Below are 17,284 nucleotides of genomic sequence, written 5' to 3'. Positions count from 1 at the left end.
CTGTCATAGCAATGATATCTCCCCCAGCCTTCAGCAAGTTAGTTACACATGTCTTTCCTCTCATAAATCCATGTTGGCTGTCCCTAATCAAATTCTGCTTCTCAAGCAATTTCCCTTGCTAAATCCTTCCGAATCATTTCTAACCCTTCCCATCCCTTTGCCGTTAAGCTGGACAGCCTATAATCACATGCCGCATCGTGTGATCCTTTTCTGAATAATGCCGGGTTCGGCACTTTCCTCCGTTCTCAGCAGCCTAACCTGTCAGGAAAGAACTTCTAAAAATATCACTTAAGACCTCAGCTAATTTCTAATCCTCGTTTCTATTAAGACGCCTGGCTGTACTGTATAAGTTTCGAGACTTGGGATTTACAGTCTTCCTTAAGAGTATCTAATCTTTGCATAACCATTTGCATTGTTATCTGTACACTAACTCCTCCCCTATCATACCACACAACATGATCCCTGTCTTAGGCGGTTCTCCAGACTGCATAACAACATAAGCCAAATAACTGCGTAAGATGTTGGCCTCTTCCTCAGAGCCTAGCTCCAGTTCCCTCTCTTCTGTCAGGAACATTTTTTGGTCTGATCCTATGGAGTGCTGAGTGCTCCTGGGAGGTGAGATCTTCAGGACATGTGCTTTTCTTTGCTCTGCAATTTACCTAGCACATTTTTGAGTGCTCTATAAATAATATACCAGGACTTGAAGCTCCAGCATCTTGCATGATTGGGCCATTTATTACTCTTCCTATATGACTATTCTTTGCCATTTACTATTTCTTTCTGCTCCTCTGACAACTGTAACAACCAACCCCCATCAGAAGAATGAGCAAGGATAGTGAGAACATAAGGCACTGACTACCCTAAACATGTAGAACCCAGGTAGTGTAGCATGACTCAGAGGAAATGGGTTTTAATTACACAGCTATTGATTCATCCATGGAACAGTATGAGCTTAAGTGCCAACAACTGGATGACACCAAGATCTACATTTCATCACCATCAAGTGGTAACTGCACCATCTCCTCACTCTCCCAGTGTCTGGGAGCCATCAGCCAATTGGCTGAAACTGAACCTGAGAGATGGAGGTTATGCTGGGAGTGAGCAGGAAGTTGCTTTGAAGGACGTGCCGTGCCCATAGCATCACTCTCTATGGAGGGTGATTTACCTTCAGTCATCAAGACAGACTGCAGTCATAGGGTCCTTTTTAACTCTTTGCTTCTTTTAGATGCCCAAATAGCTATGGCTGCTAAACAAGCTCTCTTGTATTTCTGGCTGACCTTGATTTCCGAACATAGTTCCACACGTTCAAGATCTAGGCTTGATTATTGCAGTTCATTATACCTAAGAATGAAGCTGCCAATCTGAAAAAGCTCTAGTTGGTTCAGAAAGCCTGCCTACTCAGCAGCACAGAACACATCACCCAAAGCTCTGCTCTCTGCATTGGCACACAGATTCACGGATTTGGTCCTGAGATTCAAAGCCTTCCATGTGATTAGCCTAGGTTCCCCAAGGACCCACATCTTTCTACATGTCCACGACCACCCACTACAGCTACATTCCACTGTCCCAGTAGGATTGTTAGTGACAATGGTGAGACTCATGAGTGGAGCTCACTCCTAGGGCACCTGAGAATAATACAGCTCTCACCGACTTTGCTTCCCCGCCCCCCAACCCTCAAAGTATATTGATTTGACTTGGTTCTCCCATAATACAAAATTAAAAAAGAACTTATGGGTGGTGGGAGAGCTCTGGTTCTATCAGTCCAAAGATGTTTTCCAATTACTTTTACTTCTGAACTATATTTCCAAAGCAGCAAACTGACCTGCCAATTGCCCTTGCTTTTTGCAAGCTCTTTATCATATAAAAGAGTCCTAACTTTCAGATACCAGTGTTCAGATAGCATGATGGGCTTGGTATCAAAACCTAGTTTAGAGTGACCAGAAGTCCCAATATTATTGTGATTGTCCTGATATTATTGGCTTTGTCTTATATAGGTAACTATTACCTCCCTGTTCTGATTTTTCGCACTTGCTATCTGGTCACCCTAACCTAGCTAGACAGATACAAGCAATTCAGCATTAACTGAATCACTAAATAATTCCTCCTTTACAAGTGGAGCACAAACCTCTCCTCTTATAGGTTCATTATATACAGTCTCCCTGCAAGCCACATTATGGTTATAGGGAAGGCAACATACACATCACCTCACCCCACACCTTTAGCCAGCATAAGAAAGTCAAGGAATAGAATTCAGTTTGGCTCAATGCAGAAATTCAGAGGAACATTTCTGTTTTTACATAATTCTTGCTCCATTTGAGGGGTTAGCAGGATTTGCAGCTGCTTATTGATTATCCCCTGTGTAATAGTGGTTCCATAGTTGTTCATTTAACATTCCTTTGCCTGATTTTCTTTTTCTAGGTCTCTCTATCATATTGTTTATATTTCTAAAACTCCCAATTGCTTATATGTCTCTTTAAATCCCTGATGTACTCAGATGGGCTTCTGTTGTCATTTTGCTGGTTTCATAGGTATGAATTTCAGTTGCTGCCATTTTTATGTGCACTCTGAGCAAGCTCGGGGGACAAACTCAAGACTCACTACATGTGACCCTAATAGCATCACAATGCAAGAGGGCCAGGGGCTCATTGGTATCTGGTAGTGAGTATCAGTGGGCTGGACCAGTTCACTAATATCATAACCTGTATGATAACATGTAAGATATCAATAGAAAGCTAATAACACAGCCATCATTCATATTAGTGTGTGGTGTATGTAAGGAGGACAAATTCAAAATTACAAACATACTGGAAATTATGTTATCAAAGTGTGTCTGCCACGTAGGGCTAATGTTACCTCACCCTAGGCAAAGGAATGTGGTTCTGCCACCTTGAAGGTATTTCCAAGGTACATTAAGAGATAATGGGAATGCAGTTCATATAGAAGGTAAACAGAACCTTCAAGACAACAAGGGTAGGAGATCAACCCAGCATCATGGCAGGGGAGGAGATTGAAAGAAACAACCACTTTGCATTTTAGCCAACACCAGTGGGAGAAGAAACCAGCATGAAACTTCCTTCACCATCACTATGTTGCCTTTCTCACAGCTTCAATGAATTTTACTTTGGTGGTAACCTTCAGAAGAATCAATTTAAAAGTGCACTTTTATACAAGAGAGGGGCAAAGAACCCCAAGTTATTACCTCAGAGGAGAAAGGAACTGAGCACTTTGGACTTTGTGGGAGATCCTGACTAGAGGAGTGGCCAGACACCTTGCTGTAAGGCAGGTTGGTAAGAAACAGGGCCGCCCAGAGGATTCGGGGGCCTGGGGCAAAGCGGGGAGCTGCGGTGTTTGTACTCACCCGACGGCAGTCCAGGTCTTCGGCGGCATTTCGGCGGCAGGGAGCCCTTCAGTCACTCTGCATCTTCGGTAGCACTGAAGGGTCCCCCGCCATCGAAATGCCACCGAAGGCCCAGACTGCCGCTGGGCCAGGGCTCGCGGGGCCCCTGCGGGGCCTGGAGCCTGAGGCAAATTGCCCCACTTCCCCCCGCCCCGGGTGGCCCTGGTAAGAAAACTACCTTGAACAAAGGCTGTAGCTTGTGTAGTTAAGTGTTAGCCTCTAGATGGCATTTTTTCACTTTTATTTACTTGTAACCATTTCTAACTCTATCCTATATACTTGAACTCACTTAAAATCCGATCTCCTTTTGCTAATAAACTTGCTTTACTTTTAATCTAAACCAACCCAGTGCTGTGTGGGTTTAAAGTGAATGTTAATTCCAGTTAATGTGGCAAACTGCTGGGTATTGTATCTTTAAATGAACAAATGAACCTTAATATCTCTCTGATGGTCCAGAAGAGGGCTGGGCATTGCAGATCACATAGTTTTGGGAAAATTCGGGATGGGGTGGTATTTGGGTCATCTTGCCAGGTGTAACCAAGGTCAGAGTGTGGCAGCAGTGTAATAAGCAGGCTGCTGCAATCAGAGTTGCTGAGTCAGAGCTGCTTAACACACACACACAGTGCTTGCTTTTATGCTGGCTGGAAGAATCCAGACAAGGGAACTACAGTAGCAGAGCATTTGGATGCATTCAGGGTTACAGGGCAGGAAGTGACACAACCCCTTACTGGCCTGGATTGCACCCCCAGAACATGACAGTGCATCAATGACAACGAACATGTCGTATCAAGAGGAGAAATGGCTCATACTAATGGCACTAAATGTTGTCCAAGAAACAACAAATACTTAACCACTCATGAGCAACGGCAGCTGAGGACAGAAAAGAAGCTGTCTGAAGAATTTCTGTGGAGACTTTGAAAAGAGTGTTGGCCTTTATCATGTAGTTTCTGCACAGGTAAAACTATTACTGATTGGGCCAGGCCCACTTGGATCAGTTTGACCTGGAAGATACCAGTCCCAGGCACCATGCTCTGGAGCAAAAATGGCATGTAGCTCAACTTGCTCCACAATATATAAACTGGGCATAGATGAGTGTAGAAAGCAACATCACAACCCTGTCACCAGAAATGGAATTATTTGGCACCTGATTGCCTGGAGGTGAATGCTATCTGCAGTCCCAGTGCTATTCCAGTGCCCCTGAGATGTGATGCCTTAGGGGGCTGCCTGTCATATGACTGTCCGACTCTTGGATACGTTATACTCTAGGGATTAAAGGACTGGAAGTCAGGATTGTATCCTGAACTGTGCCATTGATTGGTGTGTGACACTATGTAAATCATTTAACCTCTCTTGTGGCTCAGTTCCTCATCTGTAATATGATCTCATTCCTGTTATGTATCATGGTAAAAATCCAGGGTCTTTCCGTTACTCTTGCTATCCAAACACAGCAGTTTTATATGATCACTGATATTTGTAGAAAATGTCACAAAGTAACAAAAAGTACCAAAATGTAACTTCCTGCTTTTGTGAAGAGACTCTTGCTTTTAGCTACAATCTCTCATGCCCCCAGCTTCCTCAAGGAGTTTCTCAGGTTTGTCTTGTGACGTACTCCTGACACTACTGTGTTCACCCAGTTTTGTGCTGCCTACCACCTCATCCACTCTTTGAGTCAGCTAGGAAGACAGTGGAAGTCAAGATCAATACAAATGAAGTCACTTTGGTCATCTGCCTTCTTGGCAGCTTCAGTTAAGGAGGACTTTACCACCCCTCATGCTGTTACTGTTGTAAATGAAGGAGAAATCAGAGGTTGTCCTTAGTTGGGTAGGAGAGAAACTGCAGTGGGTTGAAGAGGAAAGAGACTTATAGTGACCACACTTCCCCACCACAATATCAGAAAATGTCCTGTTTTGCAGATCTTCACCCTTACTGTGCATGGAAGTCACCAGTTTGAGTTTAGTTCATACACATTTCCAGGGAAGTATATGTCTGGCTAATTCTTCTTCGTCTGCTTGCATCTTCTGGCTTTCACTATGACCATCCTTTTTAATGGATCAGATTGGAACCTGTACTGAAACAGTGGCTGGCTGACAATGCAATATAATTTCAGGCAGAGAGACAGTATTTTCAGGAGAGAGCTCTAGCACTGGCTTGGCTTGTCTGCCCGTAGTGTAAATGAGAGAGAGAGAGTTATGTGAGCATGATATAACAGCATTATGTCACGTGATCACCACATGCTGTTTTCACTGTGTACACAGCACAAATCAGCCTTAGTCATCTTCATCCAAAACACCATATGCCTTCCTCCAGCTGATTAAATGAGCACATGACTCCCTGATTCCACGATCACACTCTACACATGCAACTCCTAATACTATATGGGAAAGTCAGGTATTTATTATGGGGTTACCTAGAGAACAGTATCAGAGACACACTAATAATTTGCATTTCTAGACTCTTACTTTACAAACATTAGTTAATTAATAATCCTCAATGTCCACTGGGAGGTAAGTATTATTTATTCATACTTGAATGGTAAGGAAAGTAAGGTACTGGGAGGGAAAGATCAGCCATTTCAAAAGTAGATTTTGAGTTTTGGGTGCCTAGAGTTTTTGGGCTGGTGGCCAGCTGCCATTAACTTACAAAACCATGCTCTGAAGTGTCCCTTGCCTCTGTTCACCATAAGCTGGGAATGAGTGACACGGGATGGATCACTTGATGATTACCTGCGCTGTTCATTTCCTCTGAAGCACCTGGCATTGGCAGCTGTTGTAAGACAGGCTACTGGGCTACATGAACCATTGATCTGACCCAGTATCCAGTATGACCATTTTTATGCTGTTATGCATCCAAAAGCATCTCTGTTGAAATTTTTGATGCAGAAGACTTGCCCAAAGCCAGAGAGGGAGTTAGCAGAAGAGTAGGAAATAGAACCACAGTCAGCAGTCTGTTCTCGCTGCTAAAGAACACTGCCTCTACCTGGGTGTATGAAATTGGTTTACTTGTCGGATCCTTGGGTTGAACATTGCCATCTAAATGGATGGTATAGCAAACTAAGGGTATGTCTACACTGGCAAGTTTCACCACTTTTATTAAACCACTGGAATTAAACTGCTGTTGTGTGTCCACACTGTGCTCATGATGCTGGAGCGCACCCGCATTAGCAGCTCTTGCAACAGCAAAGACAGCAGTGCATTGTGGTAGCTATCCCGCTGTGCAACTGGCTGCAGGGTGCTTTGGGAAGGGTTTGCAATGCCTCATGGGGCAGGCACAACATCTCATGATGCAGGGTTTCCAATCCCATTGTTACATGGGCATCCTACTACATTGCCAGCTGCTTTTCAACCGAAGTGTATGCAGGGGGGACAGTATGTGACAGGGAGTGTGTGTGTGTGTGTGTGTGTGTATGGGGGGCAGTGTTTTGGGGGGACAGAGTGTCAGCATGCTGTCTTGTAAGTTCGGACAACCAGGAAGCAACCAGTCCTGAGGCAGGGGGAGGAGGAAACCCCAACATCAGCCCTTGCCTCCATCCCTGGGCTCTCTGCACAGCAATCACACACACAGACACACACCTGCCTCTGTGTTCAACAGCACGAGCATTCCACATTAATGGTTTGCTTTCTGTCTGAGAGCAGATCAGCACAGCAGGCAAGGGCTGTCAGAAACAGTGATTTGAAAGGGGAGGGGCACAGGTCTCCAGGGCAGCTAAGTTGAAAACAATGAGCTAAGCAAAGCAGTCACTTGACACATTATGGGACAGCTCCAGAGGCCAATTACAGCGCAGAAAGCAATCAAGTGTCTATACTGGCAACAGAGCGCTGGATCCTCTGCACAAATACCCATTCAACTCTCGTTGAAGTGGGTTTTTTTTTGCAGCGCTGCAACTGAGGAGTTTCTGAGCACAAAGTGGCTTGGGAGTGTGTACACGTCTGCAGTTTGAGTGCAAAAAGCTGCTTTACTGCGCAGAAACTTGCCAGTGTAGACAAGCCTTAAGTCTTGCTTGGAATGCCTCAATTATTGAGAATTGTAAGCACAAATCCTAGGAAAATTGTGTCACAGCTACATAGTTAGAGGCAGATAAACTGAGTCCCACGCAGGCCTGTCAGTAGGTCTCTTGGATGAACCCTTATGTTAGATTACCTTCAATTTCAGACAAGCAACATTCTGTATTCCAGTGTTGTACAGAATTATGTTCATGTACATTTGTGGCTATATACAAATACTACATGACAAATAGCTAAGCTCCTGTCTGCTCGGCATGGATGTCGCCTATCTCCTGACACTACATGGAGTCTGACTGGTGTCCCCTGCCTTGCTACAGAACATGATGTTTAGACCTCTACAGCAGTGCTGAATGGAGAGCAAACAGCAAAGAATAGAAAAAAAGGAGATAGCACACTTTTTGTTTTATTAAAGACTAGTATTTAGGGCTTCCTGGATTCCAGGCTTTCACTCTTTCTTGTACTCACCACTCAGTGATCTACTCCCCAATGGGCTGAGAGGACTCTGCTCCTATCTAATCCTTCTCAGGGTTGTTGGGATCCTGCCCCTACTTGATACCCACCCCAAGAGCTGTGGGGACCCTATCTACTCCCCTATGGGCTGCGGGGACCCTGATCTACTCCCCCAAGGGTTGTGGGGATCCTGCCCCTACCCGATATCCCCCTCAAGAGCTGTGGGGACCCTGATCTATTCCTCCAAAGGCTGTGGGGATCCTGCCCCTATCTGATACCTGCCCCAAGAGCTGTGGGGACCCTGATCTACTCCCCCATGGGCTGTGGGGACCCTGATCTACTCCTCCAAAGGCTGCGGGGATCCTGCCCCTACTCGATACCCGCCCCAGTGCTGTGCGGACCCTGGTCTACTCCCCTATGGGCTGTGGGGATCCTGCCCCTATCTGATACCTGCCCCAAGAGCTGTGCGGACCCTGATCTACTCCTATCTGATACCTGGCAAGAGCTGTGCGGACCCTGTATCTGATACCTGCCCCAAGAGTTGTGCGGACCCTGATCTACTCCCCCATGGGCTGTGGGGATCCTGCCCCTATCTGATACCTGCCCCAAGAGCTGTGCGGCCCCTGATCTACTCCCCCATGGGCTGTGTGGACCCTGATCTACTCCCCCATGGGCTGTGGGGATCCTGCCCCTACCCAATACCCCCCTCAAGAGCTGTGTGGACCCTGATCTACTGCCCCACGGGCTGTGGGGATCCTGCCCCTATCTGATACCTGCCCCAAGAGCTGTGGGGACCCTGATCTACTCCCCCACGGGCTGTGGGGATCCTGCCCCTACTCGATACCCGCCCCAGTGCTATGCGGACCCTGATCTACTCCCGCAAAGGCTGCGGGGGACCTGCCCTTAGCGGATTCCCGCCTCGGGGCGCTGGGGCGTTGCCTAGTCCAGGCTCTTCTAGAACACACGGACCCGCACTGTCATCGTCCCACCCCTTCGGGAGCCCCGCCTTCTGACTCAGCACAGTTGCAGGCCGCTGATTGGCCCGTGTGCTGACTTAGCGCGTTAGAACGCGCCAACGGCGAACTGTGATTGGTCCGGGGTGCGGATGTCATCATTAACCGCACGCGCCAGGCATGACTCGGCAAAGATGGGATTGGCCGAGCGGAGCGTGACTCAGCGGGAAGGCTGGATAAAAGGCCCGGCGAGGGTAGGCTGGTTGTGGCTACGATGTCGTGTGGGGGAGCGTGAGGCGAGTGCTCGGGGGCGCGCGCATCTCTGGAGTGGGTCTCCCCGGGGCATCCGCCCCTTCTCTTCAGCGCTGCTGGGAGGCTGGGGCCGGTGGCTGGGCTGGTCCTGGCTGCGGCCTCCGTCTCCTGGCGCTCAGCGTGTGGGGCTCTCCTGATCTCCGTGCCCGGGGTCGGACTGTGACTAGTGGGGCAGAGAAGGGCTCCGCTGACAGTTGCGGTCACCCACCGACCCGCGCTGCCCACGGCGGAGACACCCCGGGGTGGGGGGCTGCTCATTCTCGCTGCCCGCTCGCCTTTAGGAGGCTGTGATCTGCCTGCACCAAGGACAGTCCCGCTCCCTTCCCGGTGGGTTTCTCCCCTGCCTCACTGGTGTGACTTCTGGCTAATGACTTGTTGTTGTTGGCTGCTCGCTATGGAAGGCGGGGTGCTAGTCTCACCCCATCTGATGGGGTGCTAGTCTAACCCATCAGAGTTAGTGCTGGCTGATCACTTCCTCTGGCCAAATCTAAAGATTGCTCCTACAAAATGCTTTGATTACTGGGGGTGAGGTGGAGCTGGGTTGATACTGCAATAAACTAAACCCACAACTTCATTTTTGAAGGTGACTGCTGTAGTAGCCAAGGAGCTTGAAGGATCTGCTGGTCTCTAATGGAGTTTCCAGACTTGGGCAAGCATTGTTCAGAAAAAACTTGCAAACAGCTGGGTAAGATGCACTTTGACTGCAACTACTGGTATAGTTAGTTTACTATGTTCTGTTATCTGCTCTAGTCCTCTTGATAGCTTTGTATGAACCAAATTAACTTTCCTAGGGACAAGGGATACTCCAGAAGTTGGGGTGATTTACTGAATGAAAGTCCAGGTCTGGTTCTGACTAGTAGTGGTGCACTGACATAAGATCAGCTGAACCCATAAATGCCAAAGGGCTATGTGCATCAAATTATCTGGGGGGGAGCCTGACTTGAGGTATGACATAGAAACTCCTGATTTAGAGAACAGGAGTGAGATGAATTTGTGTTCACTGCTGGGACCGAGGAGTCTGACTAGACAATATCTTGTAGTCCTTGTAAAATGTACCTATCAGTACTCTGAGAATACTCGCTTAGCTATACAAGGTATGCAATACTAATGTTGCTTACCCACAAACTAACACTCCCAGCACCTCCTTAGGAACAACCTGAACCCAATACTGCAATGCTGTCCCAAAGGTCATATTGTTGGGTCAGCAGAGAAACTTGAGATCAGAAAATCCTGTCTGCTATCCTAAGGCCTTCATATCTGAGGACTGTCAACTCATCACATATGCTAGAGATCAGAGTAGTACAGGAAGTGAGAGTCTTTGTTGTGGACAAGACTTGGAATGAGCTGATAGAGCAGTACAGATCTTGGAGAAGAGAGGAACTAAAGAAGCAAGTGCAAACTGTCCTACACTAAACTATTGCAGATATCTGGCAATCTGCATCTGAGATGTCTAGAATTACAGCCAGAACTGAAATAAACTTCCAACCATCAGTGAATCCTGATAAGCACCTCAGGCTGTGGACTCTGGCAAGACAGGTATACAGTATGCCTGTCAAAATATCTGGATTCTTTGTTATAATGCATTGAGTTTCCTGTTACTATATATAGATCAGCTATTAATCATGAGGATGCCCCAAGAATAGTTGCAGATGCAGAAGCTACACCTCTTATAAGCTGTCTCAGCTGTTCACTCTTGCAGCTGGGAGACTTTAGTATTTGGGTGTACTAAAGTGAGCTAAAGCAAATCTGCTGTGATTTGAGGCCTGGGAGGGTACTTGGTGCCTCTGACTAATATGCCTCCTGAACCATTAGCTGCTGTTGTGGTGGTGAGAGAGGGGACAGGGCAGTTTGTCTCACTGTATTGGTGGTTTAACATGTCTTGCAAGTAATTTGTGAATTAAAAGGCAGAAGTGAGGCTACCCTAGCACTCTCAAATTGAGAGAAGCTAGCTCTTCTCCCTGTTGCTCACTGAAATGTACATCTTCACATGGAACTAGTTTAGGCCATTCCAAGATGTCTTGGATTCTGAGTAACCAGATACCTGCTTGGGTATTACCTACTTAATGCATGAGGAATTTACTCACAATGACTGTTTTAGTAATACTTTAAAAGGTAAATGTCTGTCTTCCCCATTTATGACTTGCAGGCATGTTTTCTGCTTCTTACAGATTTCCTTCCTTTAAAATGTGATGCATGTGAGGAAGTTTTCTGTAAAAATCATATCACATATGACCAACACAAATGTACCTCTTCATATAAGAAGGTAAGTGTCTAATAGTAATTCCAAATGCTTGCACTTAAGGAATTCTCTAGCTGTGATGAAAGCCAACTTTGAAACCTGATTAGGAGTTTCTTGTAGCCTGCTTTGCTGGGTCTTCTGTTCCCAGTAGACTTGGGTTTAGTTTACAATTAAATTTAAAAGTTCAAATGGTAAATGGTTCAAATGGTAAAACTCTAAGCTGTAGCAAACCTGATTGCACCCTTCACTTAAATTGCGCTTCCATAAAGAGTGCAGATGCAATGCCTTACATCTTCAGCAAAAGCAGCAAAGAATCCTGTGGCACCTTATAGACTAACAGACGTTTTGCAGCATGAGCTTTCGTGGGCGAATACCCACTTCTTCGGATGCATTTGCCCACGAAAGCTCATGCTGCAAAACGTCTGTTAGTCTATAAGGTGCCACAGGATTCTTTGCTGCTTTTACAGATCCAGACTAACACAGCTACCCCTCTGATATCTTCAGCAATGCAGTGGCTACCAGTTGAGGGTTCAGTGAGTTCTCAAAACCTTAACTTGATAAGAGTTCATGAACATGAAACTACAGAAAAGAAAATGACAAGAATATTTGATGGATGGAAAAAGTTTGATTAGTGATAACTTGGGTCAGTATGAGAACTGGAATTTGGGTCAAGAGTTCTCAAATGTGCATTCTAGCAAATGCAGAACTACTGTCCAGAATAAGTACAGCCTTATTTGAAATAAACACTTCAGCTTATCTAGGTCCAGAATCTGACTTGACAAGTCATCTAATGTAGCTAACAAATGTGCTGTTCTTGTGCAGTCTTCAAACTCTTGTCACCTATATTCTCTTGCTGCAGTTGCTTGTGGTTCTAGAACCACAATTGTATGCCATATCCAGAAACTCAACAAAAGGACTAGCACAATTAGGGCTAGGGAAGAAACCAGATTGACAAGGAAAGTGTGCTCAGATTTGAAAATGATCTAAAAGCAAATTAGATGGGACTTAATTGTAGCTGGTTAGCTCTAACTACAATGATGTTGACATGGACTTCCTGTAGTAACTGGAAATGGAGAATCCAGCACTGCTGAAGTGGATGTGCTGGAAGTTCTGAAGAGAACTTTGTATAGGAATGGAGGGTCACTCAGTTGAGAATTTTTTCTCCCTCTTCAAAGTCCAGGGATGGAAGTCTGAGCTGTCTTCCTTTTGAAATCTTGCTTTGTCCCATTTCTAATCCAATAACTTCATTGTCTTCAGGATGTGCAGGTTCCAGTATGTCCTTTATGTAACACTCCCATCCCAGTGAGAAGAGGAGAGATGCCAGACATTGTAGTTGGAGCACACATGGACAGGGACTGCAAATATGATCCTACTCAGCGGAAACAGAGGGTAAGGAAATTCCCTTTGAGATCTCCATAAGCATCAATTTAGATAAGCCGCCTAACTGCACAACACTATGACAAAGGCAGCAGCAATGCAAGCTCACTTACCTACCCTGCCACCAGGCCTCAGTCTTCTTCTGGAAGACTCATAGAAGAGATCCCTAAACTCACTAATTCTTTGCCTGATGGTACTGATCAAGATCTGAGCATTAGTCCAATTAGTGGGTAGAGGACCATCTACACTGCAGACCAGCAAATGATGATTCGATCTGTTCATCAGCCTTTCCTGACCAGTTTGGTTTGAACTGGTGACCAAGTTAAAGGCTTTCAGTACCCAAACAATCTAGTACCTCTGACTTCAGCAAGCACTACTTAGTATTATTGCCAAGACCAAAACGGACTCTTGCTCTGCACTAGGCTTTTATTTTTGCCTAGTAAGCAGTAGAGAATATTTAACTCTGAATTCAAGGAGCTGGAACAATCTTCTCTCCTCAAACTGCTCTCAATTTCAGGTAAATCTAACTTAGAGGCCTGGATGCAATCTTGGTCAGATTAGAAAATTAATTTGCAAGTAATGTGTGAAGTATTTGCTGCTTGAACTAAAGCAACTGTCCTGTACTACATTTTTAGATTTTCACAAACAAGTGCTTAAAAGAAGGTTGCAAAAGGAAAGAGATGATGAAGCTTGTTTGTAACCAATGCCATGGAAACTTCTGTATAAAACATCGGCATCCTCTGGATCATGACTGCAAAGGGGGAGGTCACTCCATCTCCAAAGCTGGGTAAGGATGTTAAACTTCATAATGCAGGGGGAGACAGGCTGAGGTAGGAAAACAGTTGCCGGAGCAAGGGGAGATCATACCATTACCTCTGCAACTTGTAGCTAGATGAGTTCTCAAATTATCTCTGGGAGGACACAGTTGGTCAGCATCTCACTGAAGTATTGTGCTCTTTGGAAGGAAAGGGATGACTGACTTTTTAGTGGTAAGCCCTTTTGTATCACACTAACTTCCACTGAATTTCTGACTCCTCTAAGGCACCAATTCCCTTAGTATCCAAGTGTTACTGTAAGAAACAAGGAGTATAAACTTAAGCCTTTCTAATGAGTAACATGTCTCTTCTAGGCACAGCTACCTTCCTTGCTCCATGCAATAGGATTCTAGAGCAGTTGGGTGACCAGTTCTGCACAAATCTGGAAGTGGATGGATGTATGATTGGTGATGGAATAAACAGATGTTCAGCATGGTTCTATTTCCTTGTAGATATGCAGCTATAATGAGAGCATCTGAATCCAACTTCAGGCCAACTGGATCAAATAAGATATCCTCTAACTGGTATCTTGAGCGCAACAGGTATAAACTGAAGTATGGTTATGAGATTGTCAAAACAAGATGACATAAAACAGAGCCTTTAGGATGTAGAACTGTCAGTGGCACTCCTTCCTTAACTTTTTTACTTTACAATAAGTGCCAGTTGACATCTGAGCACTGCCAGGCATGTAAAGGAGGGGCATATAACAGTCCAAGACATGGATAATTGTTTTGTCACTGTGGCAATCTTTGCATAGTGTATCAATGTACAGTCCACAAATTGCTACTTATTACAATGACCTAGTAGCTGACTCTGTCCAGCACTTGACATGGTCAAGATGTAAGAACTCATTATTGGGTGATTAGTGTCATTAGTTCAGCCATCAGACTATATTTCAACACTTAGGTTTGAATAGCTATTTGGGTAGGGTTGATTGCTTTTTTTCCCCTGGGAACTAGGCAGGTGGAAGCCTGCCCAGTGCTAAAGGATCTCTCCCCCACCCTCCCAGCCTAAGGGGAGGATCTGCAGGACCTCAGAAACCCACTAACTTCAGGGGGCAACTAATAAAAGAACAGGGACAGGAGTGCGGTCAGAGGGTCATAAGAAGGGAGCCTGACAGGGACACCAAGCAGAGAAGCCTGGACAGCACCCACTGCTCCCCGAAGGTGTCAAGGGAGCCAGTGGATGCCACCCAGAGGAACTCCACCTAGATACATGAACGGACTAGGGACTGGAAACAAGCCCCACAGTCACAGGAGTCTCCATTGGCCAACCTCCTCTCCCTGATCGTGTAGATGGCCATTTTAGCCAGGGTGAGGAGGTTGACCAGGAGGTCCTGTGACTGTGGGGCCACAGATAGGGAGTGCTGCAGGATTCTAGCCTACATCTGTAATTTATTTTCTTTCAGATGCTGATGACCTGAGAGCAGTCCTAATGGCTGGATGAAATTCTCATTTAGTGTAAACTTATTGTCTAACGTGTGTATGCATATTTTTCTATACTACAAATAAACTAAATTACTTAATCTCTCAACTTCCAATAAAGTGCTATTCCTTTCTGTAAAGGACAGTACTGTGTTCTCTGTATGTGGAATCCCTCACTCCTAATAGAACACGAAAGCATTTTCTCCTGGTACAACTGAAGAGCATGGAAAGTGAGGAAGAAGGAAATATCTGTATACTTATAGTAAAAGGATACACTAAACTAGTGAACAAAACACTGTTACTACTAATACCATCCCCCCAATGCACATCTGAAATCCATTTGGAAACAAGCTGTAGTTAAGCAGTGTATAGTGTGAACATATCACCTGATCCATCTGTAATCGCTGTAGGGTGCAGTTTAAATTAACTTCAGCTGTGGAGTTACTAAGTCAAGCATCTACCATCAACTGTCTGAGGGACTTCCTATGGGATACTGCTCAGCAGAGGTGTTTGAGCAGAATTCATCTCTCTAGAACTCCCTTGTCCTGTACTTAGAAATCTGAATCATCTTCAGGATGAGCTACAAAGCTCAATCTTTCTTTGTGTAAGAAGAAACATAACTGCGCTCATAAGAGCGGTAAGAGGTTGATTTGTTTGCTTGGTGTGATGGGAAGAGCTGCATTTGTATCCACTCCCCCCTTTTTTTTCCTGTAGCATATGTAGTGCTCTACCCCATAGCTACTTTTCAGTACTTATAAACAAATTATGCCACATTTTCAAATAAACTAAAATCCTTAAGTAGCTATTTACCAACTTTCAACAATATATAGCAGTTTAGCTTAGGACTTGAAAAGCCTTTCAGATGAGCTGGAAGGGCTCATTGTTAATAAAGAATGTAACTACCTGAACTGGACTCTAAGCAGGCCACTCATCTAAATTTGATGCCAGGTGGTCAGGACCTCAATTTCATGTCTCATTGGAACAATGCCATCTCCACTAACAGCCTATGACCCTCTACTATTATGCTGGAGCATTGGTTTAGAACTAATAGAGGCAGATTCCCATCTCCTGAATTACAACTAGCTACAATGAGTTCATATTCAATCTTGCTTAGCTTGTGAAAGAGGAGGCTCACAGCACAAACTTCTGAACCAATACCAGGAATAATGGTTTATCTATTTTAAAAGTTGTCTTTTGCTCCAGAGGCAGCAGTGAAGTATAAAGGGATGCCTGTATTTGTTGTGTTCACACAAATAACTTCTATTACTAGGGAAGCTAACAGTGTAGGTGCTCATCAATCTCCTGTACTTATGGTATCCCTCTAGACTATGAGTTTAATTCTCAGAATGCATAGGAAAAGTGGAGTTAAGGTCCCTTATAAGAATGTAGGCGTTACAAGAATAAAATTTTGCAATCAAGTCATTGTCACCTTACCACTGCATTTCCTGGTTTTAAACAATGTGCACTCTGCTTCCTTTTGATCCCTGTTCTGAGGAGTTGATCATGGCGATAGTAGCACCTTAGTCCTCTTTCAGCCTTTTTGTCCAATCTGATACCTAAAAACTAGCAATGTGTTCCCCAGGCCTGAGTTAGAATGTGGTGGATGAAGAGAAAAGGGTAGCTTTTGATAGGGTGGATGTGGTGGTCAATTCCTCTTTGAGGGAAAACTCTACCTTGGGACCCCTTTGACCAAATGAGCTTCAGAGTTGCACCACAACAGGCCCTGTGCCTTCAAGTGGTACAATTTTCAGGGCCCCTGCCAATGGATTTTAGAGCATTTTTAAAGTTGGCTTTAAACAGAAATCCTGCTAATTAGGGAGTTGCTCTCATGCCTCCATAGTCAGTTTGTTTACAAAGTATCTTTAATCATTCAGGATGAAAGGTACCATATACATTTAAAATCCTCCACCCCCTCCTCCTCACCATTTTCCTGGGAAACTTCTCTACAGAAGCCAGTTTCATAGGTGGTGAAACTGATTCTATGTTGGAACCAAGCGACACTATCTACTTGGAAGTGATTTCATTGTCTGTAATACCACATTTCACCACAGGATGTCACAACAGGACCCCCAATGAAATATTATTTGTTGCTACTCAAATCACAACTCTAGAATATAAAAACCAACGAGGAGTCCTTGTGGCACCTTAGAGACTAACAAATTTATCTGGGCATAAGCTTTTGTGAGCTATAACCCACTTCATTAGATGTATGGAGTGGAAAATACAGTAAGCAGGTATAAATTATACAGCACATGAAAAGATGGGAGTTGCCTTCCCAAGTTGGGGGATGGGGGGGAGTCAGTGCTAATGAGGCCA

The 17,284-nt window shown here is 45.0% G+C and overlaps 1 protein-coding gene across 4 annotated transcripts; it reads left to right on the top strand.

Annotated features, from left to right (window-relative positions):
• Positions 1–9,696: 9,696 nt before the first annotated feature.
• ZFAND2A (zinc finger AN1-type containing 2A) lies at positions 9,697–15,369 on the top strand. Of its 4 annotated transcripts, XR_005585899.1 has the most exons (7): positions 9,697–9,798; positions 11,282–11,376; positions 12,610–12,741; positions 13,365–13,516; positions 13,859–13,901; positions 13,997–14,086; positions 14,953–15,369. XR_005585899.1 is itself a non-coding variant. In XM_039493440.1 (6 exons), exons 1-6 carry the CDS (start codon positions 9,744–9,746, stop codon positions 14,957–14,959), a joined length of 531 nt encoding a protein of 176 aa, XP_039349374.1. In that variant the 5' UTR covers positions 9,697–9,743; the 3' UTR covers positions 14,960–15,369. The 4 variants fall into 4 exon arrangements, 2 of the variants coding, with proteins under 2 accessions (XP_039349374.1, XP_039349373.1); XR_005585898.1 differs by having other exon boundaries at positions 13,859–14,086; XM_039493440.1 differs by lacking the exon at positions 13,859–13,901.
• Positions 15,370–17,284: the final 1,915 nt, after the last annotated feature.

Source organism: Mauremys reevesii, linkage group 10, assembly GCF_016161935.1.
Source record: "Mauremys reevesii isolate NIE-2019 linkage group 10, ASM1616193v1, whole genome shotgun sequence".
In the NCBI taxonomy this organism is placed as follows: Eukaryota; Metazoa; Chordata; order Testudines; family Geoemydidae; genus Mauremys; species Mauremys reevesii.
Note: the sequence above shows the minus strand (reverse complement) of the source record. Positions and strands in the feature narration are given on the sequence as shown.